At 42.9% G+C, this 19,213-nt stretch overlaps 2 protein-coding genes across 4 annotated transcripts; both read right to left on the bottom strand.

Annotated features, from left to right (window-relative positions):
• Nucleotides 1-547: 547 nt before the first annotated feature.
• abhd4 (abhydrolase domain containing 4, N-acyl phospholipase B) lies at nt 548-4,249 on the bottom strand. 3 transcript variants are annotated; one of them, XM_064932767.1, is made up of 8 exons: nt 4,060-4,249; nt 3,802-3,843; nt 3,184-3,491; nt 2,745-3,036; nt 2,324-2,511; nt 2,109-2,220; nt 1,688-1,874; nt 548-1,560 (listed from the first exon to the last, which is right to left on the bottom strand). In XM_064932767.1, the coding sequence occupies exons 3-8, from the start codon at nt 3,443-3,445 to the stop codon at nt 1,471-1,473; spliced, it is 1,131 nt and encodes a 376-aa protein (XP_064788839.1). In that variant the 5' UTR covers nt 3,446-3,491; nt 3,802-3,843; nt 4,060-4,249; the 3' UTR covers nt 548-1,470. The 3 variants fall into 3 exon arrangements, with proteins under 3 accessions (XP_064788839.1, XP_064788848.1, XP_064788832.1); XM_064932776.1 differs by lacking the exon at nt 3,802-3,843 and having other exon boundaries at nt 3,184-3,288; nt 3,406-3,491; nt 4,060-4,247; XM_064932760.1 differs by lacking the exon at nt 3,802-3,843.
• A 4,603-nt stretch (nt 4,250-8,852) lies between these two features.
• On the bottom strand, nt 8,853-10,446 carry LOC135507808 (C-X-C chemokine receptor type 4-like). The gene is made up of 2 exons (XM_064927476.1): nt 10,377-10,446; nt 8,853-10,197 (listed from the first exon to the last, which is right to left on the bottom strand). The coding sequence occupies exons 1-2, from the start codon at nt 10,389-10,391 to the stop codon at nt 9,091-9,093; spliced, it is 1,122 nt and encodes a 373-aa protein (XP_064783548.1). The 5' UTR covers nt 10,392-10,446; the 3' UTR covers nt 8,853-9,090.
• Between the last annotated feature and the right edge of the window lie 8,767 nt (nt 10,447-19,213).

Raw genomic sequence — 19,213 nt, 5'->3', positions numbered from 1 at the left:
TATTTATAGTAGCAGAACTTTCCATCTGCAGCCAAGTCTCTTTGTTTAATCCAGAAGACTTGGCTTATGCATTAACCTGTTATCTATGCAACTTGTATGGCTTCAGGCAAAGGTGTGTCTTGCACACTGTATCCTGTGGAAATGGAACATTTCATGCATCTAATTGAATGTCTACAGTACATTTAGAAGTTGATATGATTGGGATCAGTGTGGCTCATTCTCACCGCCCTTATTGGACTCTGCACTGCACCACTCCTTCCCGTGCCAAAGACCTCAGTGGAAACACCCTAAACCTACTGCACAGGACAGTACCTTATGGAGCAAAATGCTGACTTCTAGTGGTCATATGAATACATATTACCATGCATTTCAAGCTTACAGAGCAGTCATGGTAACAAGATCCTTAGCTTAGTAGATTTGTGCTCTCCAGAAGATATATACTTCACCCTTTTTAAATAAGCAAAATGAGGTGCATAGCAATTACCGAAAAATGGATAGTAATGGTTGAATACCCTCAACATGGAGAGACAGACGCCTGACAGATCAATGACGAGATCAAAGATAAGCATTATTTTAATCATATACATTTCTATTGAATCCATGTAGTAGTATAAAATACAGGTATTTTGATAGTGAAGATCAGAGGTCACAGAGAACATTAATCACATATTTACTTTCCAACTCAGACACAAAAGCATGCTGCAGTGGCATTTACCATAGTTACAGAAAGAAACATAACAATATACCCTGAACATTGAGTGTTCCACCCAAACTCTTATTGCATTGACTAATTCATTCAAATAACAGAATTGTGAACTTCGCTTTAGTCAGAAGGCTGCAATATGAACTAAATGACCATGGATAACTGTGTATAACATATAGCTAGATCCTAGAGGTTTCCCAGACTACATGGAAAAACTCCTTGCCATACTTATAGGAACAGTACTGATAAAATACAACTGAATAAGTGATTGAATAGTAAACACTCCATTGTCAAGGCCTTGTCTATCATCCCAACCTGGACAGGGGAACTTCAGTGCAGGGTCTGGTTTCCCTGACAGTCAGTCATTGGAGCAGAACCAGGAGTTCACCAGACCATGTAACCTGCCCAGGACTTTTCCTGGTCAGGTCACATGGTCAGTTCCTGGCCCTAAGCGTTCCAATTGGTCCTGCATGGCTCAGTTGTTAGAGCACGGTGCTTGTAATGGGAGGATTGTGGGTTTGACTCCTGGGCCACCCACATGTAAAATGTATGCACAGATGACTGTTAAGTTGCTTTGGATAAAAGCATCTGCTAAATGGCATACATCATAACCACTCAGCCAACTAGTGTCCACTGATCAGAACATAGTGGAATAGGCCCATCTTATAAAATCTCCCACCAACATTGGAGCCATTTCTGTGACACTAACGAGGTACAGACCAAGACACACATTATGACATCTTGGTTTGTCAGTCATGTATGCTTTTTCAGTCTATATCGTTACATATGTTCTGGACCACTCTGTTGAACTCCATTGGTTGGTCAGCATATACATGGTGAGACGCATCTTCTATCATCTGAAGAGAGATGGAGACAGGAATGATCACATGGGTATCGTATTATGTCTTGTTGTATGATACATATTTAGAGGATAAAATGTATGACATCAAAACTTAAATGAAATAAATTCCCCCCCTTCCTCACCACAGTGCGTGTGGCTGTCTGGACCCTAATCTGGGCCACCTTGTCCCCTGAGGCGCTGTCCACCCAGGAGCGTGAACCGTATAGCATGGTAAGAGGCATGGAGGGGGGCAGCAGGTGAACCCGCTGTAGCATGGGCCTCTTGGCCCAGCCCAGGGACTCTGACATGGCCCTGAAGCCTACCTCCCCACTGGGTATAGAGGGAAGAGAAGGAGGACAGAGAGGGTTAAGAGTGACAGAGGGAAGAGGATAATGGAATAAAGGAAGAGGTTTGAGTAGAAATAAATGTTTTGTCATTCTGTGGCAAATTCAGGCTAGTAAAGCCAAGTAAGGCCATGTCCCTATGGGATCAGGAGAATGTGAACGCAGTATGCAGTTTAATAGTGGTGATATGTAATGCAAGCCAAGGAGTGACTCTACGTACCTAGGGGTCTGAGCATTACAGTGGTAGATGTACTCGGTCATGGTATCATCATCAAACAAGTCCTCAAATTTCCTCTTGAAATCTGGACGCAATCTATTTACCAACCCTGGACCTGACAGAATGAAAGGAAGAGAGAAAAAGGGAACGATGGAAGTATTGATAAAATTGTGAAAGCTTTGAATAAGTGATCTGAATGTGAATAAAGTGTGTCTCACCCCATGGACCTGCTGCTCTGATGACAGCCAGAGGGTTGAACAGTGAGACGACTGAGGCCACAGCCTTGACCCAGCGTGGCAGGGGCGGCCTCTTCACAACCTCTGGCCCCTGCCCCTCCGGGGTCTCCACCCCTGGCTGTGGGTGTTCAGGGAAACCCCACGGGTCCACCAGGATCAGGTGACTCACCCTAAAGAAGGGGATTATATTAAGTTATTATTCCATTACTATAATAAAATTGGTCATGGGAGTTTTTCCTGACCAGGAATCATGGTACTAATGATTAATAATAAAGTGCAGTGTAGATCCATTTTTTAACTGTCACCGTACATATGGAGACATCCTGTACGTCAATCAATAGCTTTAAGGAAATACCATCATAAATACTATGACATCATCATAAATAAAAACATGGCCTCTCACCTAGAAGGGTGCTGGATGGCGTAAGATGTTGCCAGGTATCCCCCCAGACTGTGTCCCAGTAAAATCATGTTATCCAGGCCTACAGACTCCCTCCAACGCTCCATGGAGTTGACAAACTGCTCCTCGGCCAGGGCAGCATCTGTGGGGAAGGGGGGTCGGGAGCTCCGGCCAAACCCCAGGAGGTCGAAGGCGTAGACCGGCCGAGAGTGACTCAGAGGATCCAGGTTACGAATCCACAGACCCACTCCTCCGCCGAACCCATGGACCATCACCAGAGGAGTCTTCTTAGGGGCTATGGGAGGGAGGGAAGGCATAGAAAGAGAGACAGACAGAAAGGAAGAGTGAGAAGCAGACCGAGAGACAGACGAGAAGTTAATACCAACACAAAAGCTAATTCATATGTCAAAAGCCTAAAGGGACAAGGAGACGGAGAGAATACCTTGCTCAAGAGGTTTGTGGGCGGTCTTGTTGGTCAACGTGAGGGTCCAGATCCTGTCCTGGTTGGGTAACGTGACAAACCTGGACCACACTTCATTCTGTATACCTGACACACACACACACACACACACACACACACACGAAGTGTTACTATATAAACAAGAAGTCAACCATTTAGCTCCTCTGAAAAGATAAAGAATTTTCGTTATTAACAAGGTGTTACAGGAGAGGATCTTGGCCTCTGTGCTCTTCAGGAGGGACATGGAAGTCGGACGCCAGGAAGGCCACCAGCCCCACCCAGAGTATGGCCTGGGGGGAGAGAGATGATAGACATTGTGTTACTATAGCCGTCAGGAACATGAACACTGTACTATGACACTAACGACATGATCACTACAGTGCAGACACAGAGTAGGGTAAAGGTCTAAGCGTCAGCCTATCAAACACACATGAAGCTAGCACTCCTTGAGCGACCTCAGACAGTTATACAACCAGTAGTTCTCACCACGTGACCTGACCAGGGAAAACTCCTGACCCTATAATTAAAAAACAGCTGACAGGTGGGGGGCAGTAATTAAAGTAATGCAGGGGTCATGATGAAAAGTGCTGTGTCACTCACTGTTAGTTGTTCCCCCTCACACAGCGTCGCTGCTGCACTGCTCTTCAATGAACACAGATCGAACCTACGTTGCTGTTATGTAGCCTAGTCTCAATGTCATAGTTGGCCAGCCACCATCATCATCATAACAAAACTTGTTTTGACAGACATTATATAGCCAGACCATTTAAAGGTGGTATAGCATAAACACATCAAAAGATTATGAAAGCAGTAGGATATGTCTGGAAGGATAGTTAAACCACATGAGTTACAACTTACTCTGTCTCAGTTTCGTGTTGCATTGGCGCTACTGTGGGATCCATAGCATGACATATTCTGATAACGATACACAAGCTGTAGCAGTAGCCTAACAAACGTCAAAAATTAGTAGGGATTTCCTCTGTTTGAGATTGCGACTCGTGTACAGTGCCAAACATCCGTGTTCAATGTTTTGTAACACGAACATTCCTAAGTCAGCTGACCCAGAAATGGGTGGGGTTTCGTCCACAGACGTTATGATTCGTTAAGCTGGCTGTCATTTTTCTGCTTTGTCCTTTATGACCAGCTTCGTTGGCTTTCTTGTCAATCGTTGATATTCGTCGGCTAGTTATACAAGTTATACAAGTCTACAATATAATGAGGACAAACAGTTGATGTCGGAAGTTTACATGCACCTTAGCCAAATACATTTCATTTCATTAGTTTTTCACAATTCCTGACATTTAATCCTAGTAAAAATTCCCTGTCTTAGGTCAGTTAGGATCACTACATTATTTTTAAGAATGTGAACGGTCAGAATAATGGTAGAGAGAATTATTTATTTCAGCTTTAATTTCTTTCATCACATTCCCAGTGAGTCAGAATTTTACATACACTCAATTAGTATTTGGTAGCATTGCCTTTAAATTGTTTAACTTGGGGTCAAACGTTTCAGGTGGCTTTCCACAAGCTTCCCACAATAAGTTGGGTGAATTTTGGCCCATTCCTCCTGAGAGTGCTGGTGTAACTGAGTCAGGTTTATAGGCCTCCTTGCTCGCACACGCTTTTTCAGTTCTGCCCACAAATTTTCTATAGGATTGAGGTTAGGGCTTTGTGATGGAAACTCCAATACCTAGACTTTGTTGTCCTTATTCCATTTTGCCACAACTTTGGAAGTATGCTTGGGGTCATTGTCCATTTGGAAGACCCATTTGTGACCAAGCTTTAACTTGACTGATGTCTTGAGATGTTGCTTCAATATATCCACATCATTTTCTGTCCTCATGATGCCATCTATTTTGTGAAGTGCACCAGTCGCTCTTGCAGCAAAGCACCCCCACAACATGATGCTGCCACCCCCGTGCTTCACGGTTGGGATGGTATTCTTCAGCTTGCAAGCCTCCCCCTTTTTCCTCTAAACATAACAATGGTCATTATGGCCAAACAGTTCTATTTTTGTTTCATCAGACCAAAAGACATTTCTCCAAAAAGTACAATCTTTGTTCCCATGTGCAGTTGCAATGTGCAGCAGTGGCTTCTTCCTTGCTGATCGGCCCTTCAGATTATGTTGATATAGGACTCGTTTTACTTGGTTATAGATACTTTTGTACCTCTTTCCTCCAGCATCTTCACAAGGTACTTTGCTGTTGTTCTGGGATTGATTTGCACTTTTTGCACCAAAGTTCATTCATCTCTAGGAGACATAACACGTCTCCTTCCTGAGCGGTATGACAGCTGCGTGGTCCCATGGTGTTCATACTTGCTTGCTATTGTTTGTACAGATGAACGTGGTACCTTCAGGCATTTGGAAATTGCTTCCAAGGATGAACCAGTCTTGTGGAGGTCTACAATGTTTTTTCTGTGGTCTTGGCTGATTTCTTTTGATTTTCCCATGATGTCAAGCAAAGTGGCACTGAGTTTGAAGGTACGCCTTGAAATACATCCACAGGTACACCTCCAATTGTGTCCTATACGTGTGTATGTGACAGGGAAGTCAGGCGCAGGAGAATCTAACTTGGTAAAATGGAGTAGTTTAATAACTTAAAAAAATAGCTCCAAAACCATGACAATAATCAAAACAAGGTGGGTACGAGGACCCAAAGCGCACCAATACAAACAACACAATAAATGAACAACAAACAATCTCTGACAAAGACATGAGGGGAAACAGAGGGTTAAATACACAACAAGTAATGAATGGGATTGGAATCAGGTGTGTAGGAAGACAAGACAAAACCAATGGAAAATGAAAAATGGATCAATGATGGCTGGAAGACTGGTGACGTCGACTGACGAGCACCGCCCAAACAAGGAGAGGCATCGACTTCGGTAGAAGTCGTGACAAATTGACTCAAATGATGTCTATTAGCCTATCAGAAGCTTCTAAAGCCATGACATCCTTTTCTGGAATTTTCCAAGCTGTTTAAAGGTACAGTCAACTTAGTGTATGTAAACTTCTGACCCACTGGAATTGTGATACAGTGAATTATAAGTGAAATAATCTGTCTGTAAACAATTGTTGGACAAATTACTTTTGTCGTGCACAAAGTAAATGTCTTAACCGACTTGCCAAAACTATAGTTTGTTAACATGAAATTTGTGGAGTGGTTGTAAAACGAGTTTTAATGACTCCAACATAAGTGTATGTAAACTTCCGACTTCAATTGTATTACATGTACACATTTTCATAACTGTTTAGACCTTCCTTTGAGTCAATATTAGCATGGATATGACTTGTGTTGTCAAAAGAAGCATTATTTCATAGTGCAAAGTTAGTAGCATTTAGGCTCAGCCTAAAATAAGCCTAAATCTGCTACATATCGTGTGTCCACATGCAGATATTACAGTATCTAATGGTCTTGCCAGAAGTTAATGCTTCCTGTCCATGTCAACAGCTTTGGCCTCTAACCCACACTTCAGCCCTCCAACATACATTTGAGTCATTTAACTAGGGTGAAGTAGGGTTAAGTGTGTTGCTCATGGGTACATGGACAGATTTTTAACAAAGTCGACTCGGTGGATTCGAACCAGCATGCACACACACACTAATGTTTATCTGTTGTTGTGACTCACTCACACCTGGTCCAAAGTCACATGTCTAAAATATCAGCTAGTTTCATTTTCAGTGTGTGTGTGTGTGGGGGGGGGGGCTGTGACTGTGTCATAGTGAGGGGAGTATCATGATGGTTATAACGTGATATGAGGCCCACCTTCCACCCATGGTCATCACACACACACACACATCATCATCACACACACACACATCATCACACACGAACACACACAAACACACACAGATCTATTAGCCACTTACCTATGTCGGTGGGGGGTAAACAGCTCCAATAACAACACCTGAGAACTAGTTAATGTCTGCCCTCCTGCCCACACGCACAGCAGGTTGTTTTAGGTGAGCTTGAATGGCAAACTGCAAAATGAGAATTTACCCCATTTCACATTCAAGAGGGTTAAGGTACACCTCCATCTCTCTTTTGCTCTCTCTCTGACACACACACGTACACACACCATAACATCACTCAATGAGAGAAACTAGTGAAGACTAATATAATGTTTTTGCACATTTTATTACAAAAATGTTGAGCCATAAAAAAGCCTACATAAATACCATAACAGCAGTGAATGGGGGCAAAGCAACAAATATTTCCCCCCCCAAAAGATTTGCTCTTGTGCTCCTTCTGAACAACACCATTTTTAAAAACTTTGGCAAGTAATTCAGTTTACAAAACACAGTTCACTCTGTTTGGTACAGATTGTAGTTTTGGAAACAGAAAACTGTCTGGAGATCAAATGTTCATCGATGAGAAAATTTGCAGAATGTCGGCCAAAATCCAACTCGCTCCATCTTTTCCCACTGCCCGGCCACTGGGCTTCCTCTGATCACCATATTTGATAGTAAGTGGAAACCCCAAATGGATGCTTCACATTTATACATGCAGTGAAATATTAATCTCATTATTCTATCTGTGCTATTGGTACACTCGCAATGGCCGTCCCAGTCCACCCATTATGCCGGATTCCACTAGTTGGGTGGAAGGTGGGCCTCATATCATGTTATAATCATCATGATACTCCCCTCGCCATTACACAGTGTGACTTTGGACCAGGTGTGAGTGAGTCACAACAACAGCAAAACATTAGCGCGCTTGTGTGTGCACGTGTGTGCTTGTGCGTGTGAGAGTTTGTGAATGCTGATTTGAATCCCCGAGCCGACTTGCTGAAAATCTGTCCATGTACCCTTGAGCAACGCACTTATCCCTAATTTCTCCTGTAAGTCGCTCTGGATAAGAGTGTCTGTTAAATGACTAACATGTATGTTGGACAGATTTTCACCAACTCGGCTCGGGGATTCAAATCAGCATTCACAAACTCTCACATGCACACACAAGCGCGCTAATGTTTTGTTGTTGTTGTGACTCACTCACACCTGGTCCAAAGTCACATGTCTAAAATATCAGCTAGTTTCATTTTCAGTGTGTGTGTGTGGGGGGGGGGTGTGACTGTGTCATAGTGAGAGGAGTATCATGATGATTATAACATGATATGAGGCCCACCTTCCACCCATCGTCATCACACACACACACACACACGAACACACACATACACATCATCACACACGAACACACACAAATCTATTAGCCACTTACCTATGTCGGTGGGAGGTATACAGCTCCAATAACAACACCTGAGAACCAGTTAATGTCTGCCCTCCTGCCCACACGCACAGCAGGTTGTTTTAGGTGCGAAATTATTATCAATTGGTAGGTAGAGTGTTCTTCTCCTCAGTCTCAGTCTTCTTCAGTTAAGTCATGTCAAACTGAGCGATCTCACGCACATCTGAAATTATTATCATTGCGTTTACTTGATAGCTACCGACACAAATAGCTTGCTAGAACAGGGTTAATAAGATAAATTCATTAAAAAGATTAAAATGGCCAACTGCACCATGGGAATTTACCCCATTTCACATTCAAGAGCGTTAAGGTACACCTCCATCTCTCTTTTGCTCTCTCTCTGACACACACACGTACACACACCATAACATCACTCAATGACAGAAACTAGTGAAGACTAATATAATGTTTTTGTACATTTTATTACAAACATGTTGAGCCATAAAAAAGCATACATAAATACCAAAACAACAGTGAATGGTGACAAAGCTAAAAATATTTACCTCAAAAATCTTAGGACATTAGAAAGAACGACTGACCAGCAGACTTCTCCTTACTCTCTCTCTCTCTCTCACACACACACACACACACACACACACACACACACACACACATAATATTAGGCTATAGTCTATTGTCTCTGTTAACTGGAGTGCAGACTAGATGACTCTGACTCTGTCGTTGTGGACGTCATGGCGCCTGTTCGTCTACGTGGGACAATCTTCAGGCTGGAGGTGCGTGTAAGTGTGAGGGCGCGGCGAGCAGAACTCTTGAACCCCACTCCAAGGAACGCATAGAGCAGCGGATTCAAGCAGCAGTGAGCGTACGCCATTGGTTCAGACACCGCTAACCACACCCCCAGGGCTGACTCCAGCGTACAGCCTCGAGGGATAAGCTCCAAGCGGAGGAGAGCATCCACGGCGATGCCAATGCAGTACGGCAGCCAGCAGAGGAAGAAACAGAGAACCAGAGCTACAGTGGTCCGCACCGCCCTCCTCTTCTGTCTCTGGCCCCCTAACGGCCCCCGGGTCAGCCTGGACACAATCACGCAGTAACACACCAGCAGCACCAGGCCCGGCACCACCAGCCCCACCAGCACAGTCTGCAGGTGGAACAGGGACACCCACAGTGGGGCGTTCTCTGGCGGGTAGAGCCTCGTGCACACCATCTCACCCTCCCCTGCCTCCTGGGTCCGAGCGAACACCATATCAGGGATGGCCAGGAGACCAGCAGGCAGCCAGGCACCAGCGTACACCAGCCTGTGTGCCAGCAGCTGCCGGGTGTGTGTGGTGCTGGTTACCGTGGCTTTGACCACTGCAAGGTAGCGGTCCAGACTGATGAAGGCTAGGATCAGCACACTGCCGTATAGGTTCACTGTGTAGATGACGTGCACGCCCACACACATGACCGCTCCGACGCGCCAGTCCCCGAGCGCAGCATCTACAGCCCAGAAGGGCAGTGCCAGAACGAAGAGCAGGTCAGCAGCAGAGAGGTGCAGCCGGTAGCGGTCCGTTAGGCTTAGACGGGCCTTCCGCTGGCAGCCCAGTACGAACACCACCAGGCCGTTCCCAGTGATCCCCAGGGTGAAGATGAAGCCGTACACCACCGGGAGGAAGATACGCTGCACACTTGGGCTCAGCAGTTCACGGTCACACGGCTCCTCAAATCCAGTGCCGAAATCCCCCAAGCCAGAACCAAAACCGGAACTTGTGTCATTGTAGTCATTATCTGATTCTGATATCACAAAGTGCTTTAGAGAGAGGAAGAAAGAGAGGATAATTGAGTAAACTTGCAAATAAATGTGCAAAACTCTAAGAACAGATTCTACAATCTGATAAGTGAATAACATGATAACTGAGATGAATGTTCCAGTAATATAAAGTCCCATAAAGTTTGTTAACATGGTCTGAATAGTGAATGAAACCGTACCTCATAATAGGACATGATGGAGCCAGTATACTCTCTGTCTCCGTTCTTCACGGCCCTTTTCTCTTTTTCGTCTCAGAGTGGAGTGTAGTTTTGTACCCGGTGAGGTTAAATAGCCGTGCCAACACCGCTCCCTCACTTGCTCCACCCTCAACCCACACGCACACACACATCTGTGTCCCGTGGAAACGCTTTTCCTGTTTTCGAGGTGTCAGCTGCTGAAAGTGGCTATATCACAGGATATTGAGTGTGTGTGTGTGTGTGTGTGTGTGTGTGTGTGTGTGTGTGTGTGTGTGTGTGTGTGTGTGTGTGTGTGTGTGTGTGTGTGTGTGTGTGTGTGTGTGTGTGTGTGTGTGTGTGTGTGTGTTGTTGTGTGTGTGTGTGTAAGTGTGTGCGCCTTTGTTTATTGTTTAGGCTCCTAACATAAAATCTGTGAGAATAATATTGTTGGAAATAGCATGATGATATAACACTGTTGTCTACTTGAGAGTCAACCAAAGTAAAGAGGAAATGTTTTAAACACATTCTCACTGTACAGATGTAGTGCGTATGTATATGGGGGTACAGCTGCACTGTGTGTGTGCGTGTTTGTGCGTGCTTTTGTGTGTGTAAGAGAGATCAACAGAGAGAGAGAGAGAGAGAGAACTGTTTTAGTGTTGCACCTCTTAGTCCCTTTTACACAGAGCTGAACAGTCCTGCATGAGTAGCTGGAGTTTCGGCTCTGTGAGATAATTTTCACACTTGCGTCATCTGATATGATATGGTTATGATTGTGTGCAGTGGTGGTAAAAGTACCCAATTGTCCTACTTGAGTAAAAATAAAGATACATTAATAGACAATGACTCAGTGAAAGTTACCCAGTAAAAGTTACTCAGTAAAATATGTCTAGAAACTTTTGATTTTAAATATACTTAAATATCAAAAGTAAATGTAATTGATAAAATGTACTGATGTATCAAAAGTAAAAGTATAAATATTTTCAAATTCCTTATATTAAGCAAACCAGACGGCACCATTTTCTAGTTTTAGAAATGTACGGATAGCCAGGGGCACACTCCAACACTCAGACATCATTTACAGTGAGTCTGCCAGATCAGAGGCAGTAGGGATGACCAGGGATGTTCTTTTTATAAGTGCGTGAATTAGACCATTTTCCTGTCCTGCTAAGCATTCAAAATGTAACGAGTACTTTTAGGTGTCAGGGAAAATGTATGGAGTAAAAGGTACATTATTTTCTTTAGGAATGTAGTAAGAAGTAACAGTTTTCAAAAATAAAAATAGTAAAGTGAAGTACAGATACAAAAAAATGACTTAAGTAGAACTTTACACCACTGATTGTGTGTGTGTGATATTATAGTCATGAATGTCACATGCTTATCTCATCCCATTCTCTGTTCAGTTAAATACCTGCTGGTCTCCCACAGGTCCTTTCACCCTAAACGAACACTGTGTCTTATTACCGTGTTGCCTCTCAGTGCGCCAGTCTATGCTCCACATTCTAAAGATTGGTGCGAGATCTGGAGGCGCAGGGTGCCTTTGCTGCATTCTGGGTGCTCAGTCTACCCACAGCAGGGGGCCGGATTATAATTCCAAATCATTTGTAGACTGCAAGAATCCCAAACAGATGTAATGTTTGACTAAACCATAATGATTTTAAATCTTGCCTACATTTGTATACAATCACATCTCTCTTTATAATGCGCGTGTCACGTTCTGACCTTTACTCCTTTGTTTTGTCTTTATTTAGTATGGTCAGGGCGTGAGTTGGGTGGGCAGTCTATGTTCGTTTTTCTATATTTTCTATTTCTGTGTTTGGCCTGATATGGTTCTTAATCAGAGGCAGCTGTCTATCGTTGTCCCTGATTGAGAACCACATTTAGGTAGCCTGTTTTCCTTTGTGTTTTGGGGGTGGTTATTTTCAGTCTTTGTGTGTCTGCACCAGATAGAACTGTTTCGGTTGTCACTTCGTTGTTTTGTATTTTTAAAGTGTTCAGTTTCTTATTAAAAAGATGAACACTAACCACTCTGCGCTTTGGTCCTCTCCTCTCTTCCACCCAAGACAACCGTTACAGCGTGGGAATAACTAGGAACACATTTTCAAAAATAAATCACTTGGAGCTGATTTCCTGGTGTTTTTATAGTCTTTTATGTCCAACAATGAAAATTGCACACACAAAATTATATATATACAGTGCATTGAGAAAGTATTCAGACCCCATGACTTTTTCCACATTTTGTTGCATTACAGCCTAATTTATAAAAAATATTTGTTTTAACTAGGCAAGTCAGTAAAGAATAAATTCTTAATTAGCGCAACTGGCTCTAAACAGAATAGAAAGACGTTTGGCAGGTCCCGGTGCACAACTGAGCAAGAGGACGCCTCACAAGTCCTAAACTGTCAGCTTCATTAAATACTACCCACAAAACACTAATCTCAACATCAACAGTGAAGAGGCAATTCCGGGATGCTGGCCTTCTAGGCAGAGTTGCAAAGAAAAAGCCATATCTCAGACTGGCCAATAAAAAAAAGATTAAGATGGGCAAAAGAACACAGATACTGGACAGAGGAACTCTGCCTAGAAGGCCAGCATCGCGGAGTCGCCTCTTCACTGTTGATGTTGAGACTGCTGTTTTGTGGGTACTATTTAATGAAGCTTCCAGTTGAGGACTTGTGGGGCGTCTGTTTTTCAAACTAGACACTCCAATGTACTTGTCCTCTTGCTCAGTTGTGCAACGAGGCCTCCCACTCCTCTTTCTATTCTGGTTAGTCAGTTTGCGCATTTCTGTGAAGGGAGTAATACACAGAGGTGTTCTATTCTATACGAGATCTTCTATTTCTTGGCAATTTCTCACATGGAATAGCCTTCATTTCTCAGAACAAGAATAGACTGACGAGTTTCAAAAGAAAGTCCTTTGTTTCTGACCCTTTTGAGCCTGTAATCGAACCCACAAATGCTGATGCTCCAGATACTCAACTAGTCTAAAGAAGGCGATTGCTTTTTAATCAGCACAACCGTTTTCAGCTGTGATAACATAATTATAAAAGGGTTTTCTAATGACCAATTAGCCTTTTAAAATGATAATCTTGGATTAGCTAACACAACGTGCCATTGGAACAGAGGAGTGACGGTTGCTGATAATGGGCTTCTGTACGCCTATGTAGATATTCCATAAAAAATCTGCCGTTTCCAGGTACAATAGTCATTTACAACATTAATTAACAATGTCTACACTGTATTTCCGATTAATTTGATGTTATTTGAATGGACAAAAAAAATGTGCTTTCCTTTAAAAAAGAGGGACATTTCTAAGTGACCCCAAACTTTGAAACAGTAGTGTATATGTAAAATACATTTATCCTCCAAAGAGGGAGAGTGGTGGAGGGGTACAAAAAAAAGTTATTTACAATGATTGCCTACCCCGCGGCACTGGGCCAATTCTTTCACCACTCTATGGGACTCCAGCCTGGAATTGAACCAGGGTCTGTAGTGACGCCTCTTGCACTAAGATGCAGTGCCGTAGACCACTGCGCTACTCAGGAGCCCAAGTTAACATGGTCTTCTTCTAAAATTGATTAAATACATTTTTTTCCTCATCAATCAACACACAATGCCCCATAATGACAAAGCAAAAACAGGTTTTTGGAAATATTTTCAAATGTATTAAAAATAAAACAGAAATACCTTATTTACATAAGTATTCAGACCCATTGCTATGAGACTCGAAATTGAGCTTCGGTCCTGTTTCCATTGATCATCCTTGAGATGTTTCTAAAACTTGATTGGAGTCCACCAGTGGTAAATTCAATTGATTGAACATGATCTGGAAAGGCACACACCTGTCAATACAAGGTGACAGTGCATGTCAGAGCAAAAACCAAGCCATGAGGTCGAAGCAATTGTCCGTAGAGTTCCCGAGACAGGATTGTGTCTCGGGAAAGCTACCAATTCTTTTTTGCAGCATTGAAGGTCCGCAAGAACACAATGGCCTCCATCATTCTTAAATGGAAGAGGTTCAGAACCACCAAGACTCTTCCTAGAGCTGAGCATTCGGGGGTGAAGGGCCTTAGTCAGGGAGGTGACCTAGAACCCAATGGTCACTCTAACAGAATCTTCTAAAGCGGCCAGACGGAAGCCACTCCTCAGTAAAAGGCACATCACAGCCAGCTTGGAGTTTGATAAAAAGCACCTAAAGACTCTCAGACCATAAGAAAAAAGATTCTCTGGTCTGATGAAACCAAGATTGAAATCTTTGACCTGAATACCAAGTGTCACATCTGGAGGAAACCTGGCACCATTCCTATGGTGAAGCGTGGTGGTGGCAGCATCATGCAGTGGGGATGTTTTTCAGTGGCAGGGACTGGGCGACGAGTCAGGATTGAGGGAAAGATGAACGGAGCAAAGTACAGAGAGATGCTTGATGAAAACCTGCTCCAGAGCGCTCAGGACCTCAGACTGGGGCGAAGGTTCACCTTCTAACAGGAAAATGATCCTAAGCGCACAGCCAAGACAATGCAGGAATGGCTTTGGGACAAGTCTCTGAATGTCCTTGAGTGGCCCAGCCAGAGCCCGGACTTGAACCCGATCGAACACCTCTGAAGAGACCTGATAATAACTGCAGCGATGCTCCCCATCCAACCGAACAGAGCTTGAGAGTATCTGCAGAGAAGAATGTGAGAATCTCCTCAAATACAGGTGTGCCAAGCTTGTAGCTTCATACCCAAGAAGACACAAGGCTGTAATCGCTGTCAAAGGAGCTTCAACAAAGTACTGAGTAAAGGGTCTGAATTCTTACAGTTGAAGTCGGAAGTTTACATACAATTAGGTTGGAGTCAACAATTCCACAAATTTATTGTTAACAAACTATAGTTTTTGCAAGTCGGTTAGGACATCTACTTTGTGCATGACACGAGTAATTCTTCCAACAATTGTTTACAGAGATTATTTCACTTATAATTCACAGAATCACAATTCCAGTGTGTCAGAAGTTTACATACACTAAGTTTACTGTGCCATTAAACAGCTTGGAAAATTCCAGAAGATTATGTCATGGCTTTAGAAGCTTCTGATAGACCAATTGACATCATTTGAGTCAATTTGGAGGTGTACATGTGGATGTATTTCAAGGCCTACCTTCAAACTCAGTGCCTCTTTGCTTGACATAATGGGAAATTCAAAGAAATCAGCAAAGGCCTCAGAATAAAAATTGTAGACCTCCACAAGTCTGGTTCATCCTGGGGAGCAATTTCCAAACGCCTGACGGTACCATGTTCATCTGTACAAACAATAGTACGCAAGTATAAACACCATGGGACCACGCAGCCGTCATACCGCTCAGGAAGGAGAGACGTTCTGTCTCCTAGAGATGAACATACTTTGGTGCGAAAAGTGAAAATCAATCCCAGAACAACAGCAAAGGACCTTGTGAAGATGCTGGAGGAAACAGGTACAAAAGTATCTATATCAAAAGTAAAACGAGTCCTATAGCGACATAACCTGAATGGTTGGTCAACAAGGAAGAAGCCACTGCTCCAAAACCACAATAACAAAAGCCAGACTATGGTTTGTAACTGCACATGGGGACAAAGATCATACTTTTTGGAGAAATGTCCTCTGGTCTGGTGAAACAAAAATAGAACTGCTTGGCCATAATGACCATCGTTATGTTTGGAGGAAAAAGGGCGAGGCATGCAAGCCGAAGAACACGATCCCAATCGTGAAGTGGCAGCATCATGTTGTGAGAGTGTTTTGCTGCAGGTGAGACTGGTGCACTTCACAAAATAGATGGCATCATGAGGACGGAAAATTATGTGGATATATTGAAGCAACATCTCAAGACATCAGTCAGGAAGTTAAACCTTGGTCGCAAATGGGTCTCCAAATCGACAATGAGTCCAAGCATACTTCCAAAGTTGTGGCAAAATGGTTTAATGACAACAAAGTCAAGGTATTGGGGGAAAAAGTGTGTGAGAGCAAAGAGGCCTACAAAACCTGACTCAGTTACACCAGCTCTGTCAGGAGGAATGGGCTAAAATTCACCCAACTGAATGTGGGAAGCTTGTGGACAGCTACCTGAAACATTTGACCCAAGTTAAATAATTTAAAGGCAATGCTACCAAATACTAATTGAGTGTATGTAAACTTCTGACCCACTGGGAATGTGATGAAAGAAATTAAAGCTGAAATAAATCATTCTCTCTACCATTATTCTGACATTTCACATTCTTAAAATAAAGTGGTAATCCTAACTGACCTAAGACAGGGAATTTTTACTAGGGTTAAATGTCAGGAATTGTGAAAAACTGAGTTTAAATGTATTTGGCTATGGTGTATGTAAACTTCCGACTTCAACTGTATGTAAATGTGATATTTCAGTTTATTAATTTTAAAACATTTTTAAAAACTTCTAAAAACCTGTTTTTGCTTTGCCATCATGGGGTATTGTGTGTAGATTGATGAGTAAAAAAACAATTGAATCAATTTTAGAATAAGGCTGTAACGTAACAAAATGTGGAAAAAGTCAAGGGGTCTGAATACTTTCAGAATGCACTGTCTCTACTGTATATAATTTAGATTTTTTTGCATAGAAAACTTTGGGGGATGGACAAATAAAACCATCCGTGGGCTGCCAGTTGCGGAACCCTGGTGTGTGTTTGCGGTGTAAACAGTGTGTGTGTGATGTTCGTTACAGGGGAGCCATATCCTGTACAGACATAGACTCAGACAACACTGGCTGATGTCACCTTACTGTTCTCTTTCACACTTAACCCCACTCTCTCTAACTTTCTACACCCTCACAATCTTTCCTTTCCTCATCCTATATACTCTCTCTCTCTCTCTCTCTCTCTCTCTCACTCTTTCTCTCCTCTCCCTTTCATCACCCATACTGACTCTCCCTCTCCTCTCCTCTCCTTCTCAGAGGCCTAATTAAAGACCTTCTGTACTTATCTTCACACTTTGCAGCTACTCTCCTTTCTCATGCACAGTGGCTTGCGAAAGTATTAACCCCCCTTGGTGTTTTTCCTATTTTGTTGCCTTACAACCTGGAATAAAAATAGATTTTTGGGGGGGGTTTGTATCATTTAATTTACACAACATGCCTACCACTTTGAAGATGCAAAGTAATATTTGTTTGTGAAACAAACAAGAAATAAAACAAAAAAACAGAAAACTTGAGCGTGTATAACTTTTCATCCCCCCAAAAGTCAATACTTTGTAGAGCCACCTTTTGCAGCAATTACAGCTGCAAGTCTCTTGGGATATGTCTCTATAAGCTTGGCACATCTATAAGCTTGGCACATCTGGGATTTTTTTCCCATTCTTCAAGGCAAAACTGCTCCAGCTCCTTCAATTTGGATTGGTTCCGCTGGTGTCACGACTTCCGCCGAAGTCGGTCCCTCTCCTTGTTCGGGCGGCGTTCGGCGGTCGACGTCACTGGCCTTCTAGCCATCGCCGATTGCCGATCCACTTTTCATTTTCCATTTGTTTTGTCTTTGTTTTACACACCTGGTTTCAATCCCCCAATTACTTTGTTCATTATTTAACCCTCTGTTCCTCCATGGGTTCTTGTGAGTGATTGTTTGTATGTAGGAAGGCCCGTTAATGTGGGCTCGGTTTTTGTCTTGCATTTATTTATGTTGAGTAAAATCCGTTTATTTACTCATATCTGCTGTCCTACACCTGACTCCTATACACCAGCTACACACAGACTTCCTTACAGCTGGTATACAGCAATCTTTAAGTCATACCACAGATTCTCAATTGGATTAAGGTCTGGGCTTTGACTCGGCCATTCCAAGGCATTTAAATGTTTCCCCTTAAACCACTCGAGTGTTGCTTTAGCAGTATATTTAGGGTCATTGTCCTGCTGGAAGGTGAACCTCCGCCCCAGTCTCAAATCTCTGGAAGACAAACAGGTTTCCCTCAAGAATTTCCCTGTATTTAGCACCATCCATCATTCATTCAATTCTGACCATGTTCCCAGTCCCTGCTGATGAAAAACATCCCCACAGCATGATGCTGCCACCACCATGCTTCACTGAGGGGATAGTGTTCTAGGGGTGATGCGATGTGTTGGGTTTGCGCCAGACATAGCATTTTCCTTGATGGCCAAAAATATTAATTTTAGTCTCATCTGACCAGAGTACCTTCTTCCCTAAGTTTGGGGAGTCTCCCACATGCCTTTTGGCAAACACCATACATGTTTGCTTCTTTTTTTCTTTAATTAAGCAATGTCTTTTTTCTTTACCACTCTTCCGTAAATCCCAGCTCTGTGGAATGTACGGCTTAAAGTGGTTCTATGGACAGATACTCCAATCTCGGCAGCTCCTTCAGGGTTATCTTTGGTCTCTTTGTTGCCTCTCTGATTCATGCCCTCCTTGCCTGGTCCGTGAGTCTTGGCAGGTTTGTTGTGGTGCCATATTCTTTCCATGTTTTAATAATAGACTTAATGGTGCTCCGTGGGATGTTCAAAGTTTCTGATATTTTTTAATAATCCAACCCTGATCTGTACTTCTCCACAACTTTGTCCCTGACCTGTTTGGAGAGCTCCCCCCTTGCTTAGTGGTGTTGCAGAATCTGGGGACTTTCAGAACAGGTGTATATATACTGAGATCATGTGACAGATCATGTGACACATAGATTGCACACAGGTGGACTTTATTTAACTAACTATGTGACTTCTGAAGGTAATTGGTGGCACCAGATCTTATTTAGAGGATTCATAGCAAAGGGGGTGAATACATATGCATGCAGCACCTTTCTGTTTTTTAATTTGAAAGTTATTTTTTAATTTCACTTCACCAATTTGGACTATTTTGTGTGTGTCCGTTACATGAAAT

Source organism: Oncorhynchus masou, chromosome 3 (genome assembly GCF_036934945.1).
Source record: "Oncorhynchus masou masou isolate Uvic2021 chromosome 3, UVic_Omas_1.1, whole genome shotgun sequence".
In the NCBI taxonomy this organism is placed as follows: domain Eukaryota; kingdom Metazoa; phylum Chordata; class Actinopteri; order Salmoniformes; family Salmonidae; genus Oncorhynchus; species Oncorhynchus masou.
This window is presented reverse-complemented; position numbering and strand designations above follow the sequence as displayed.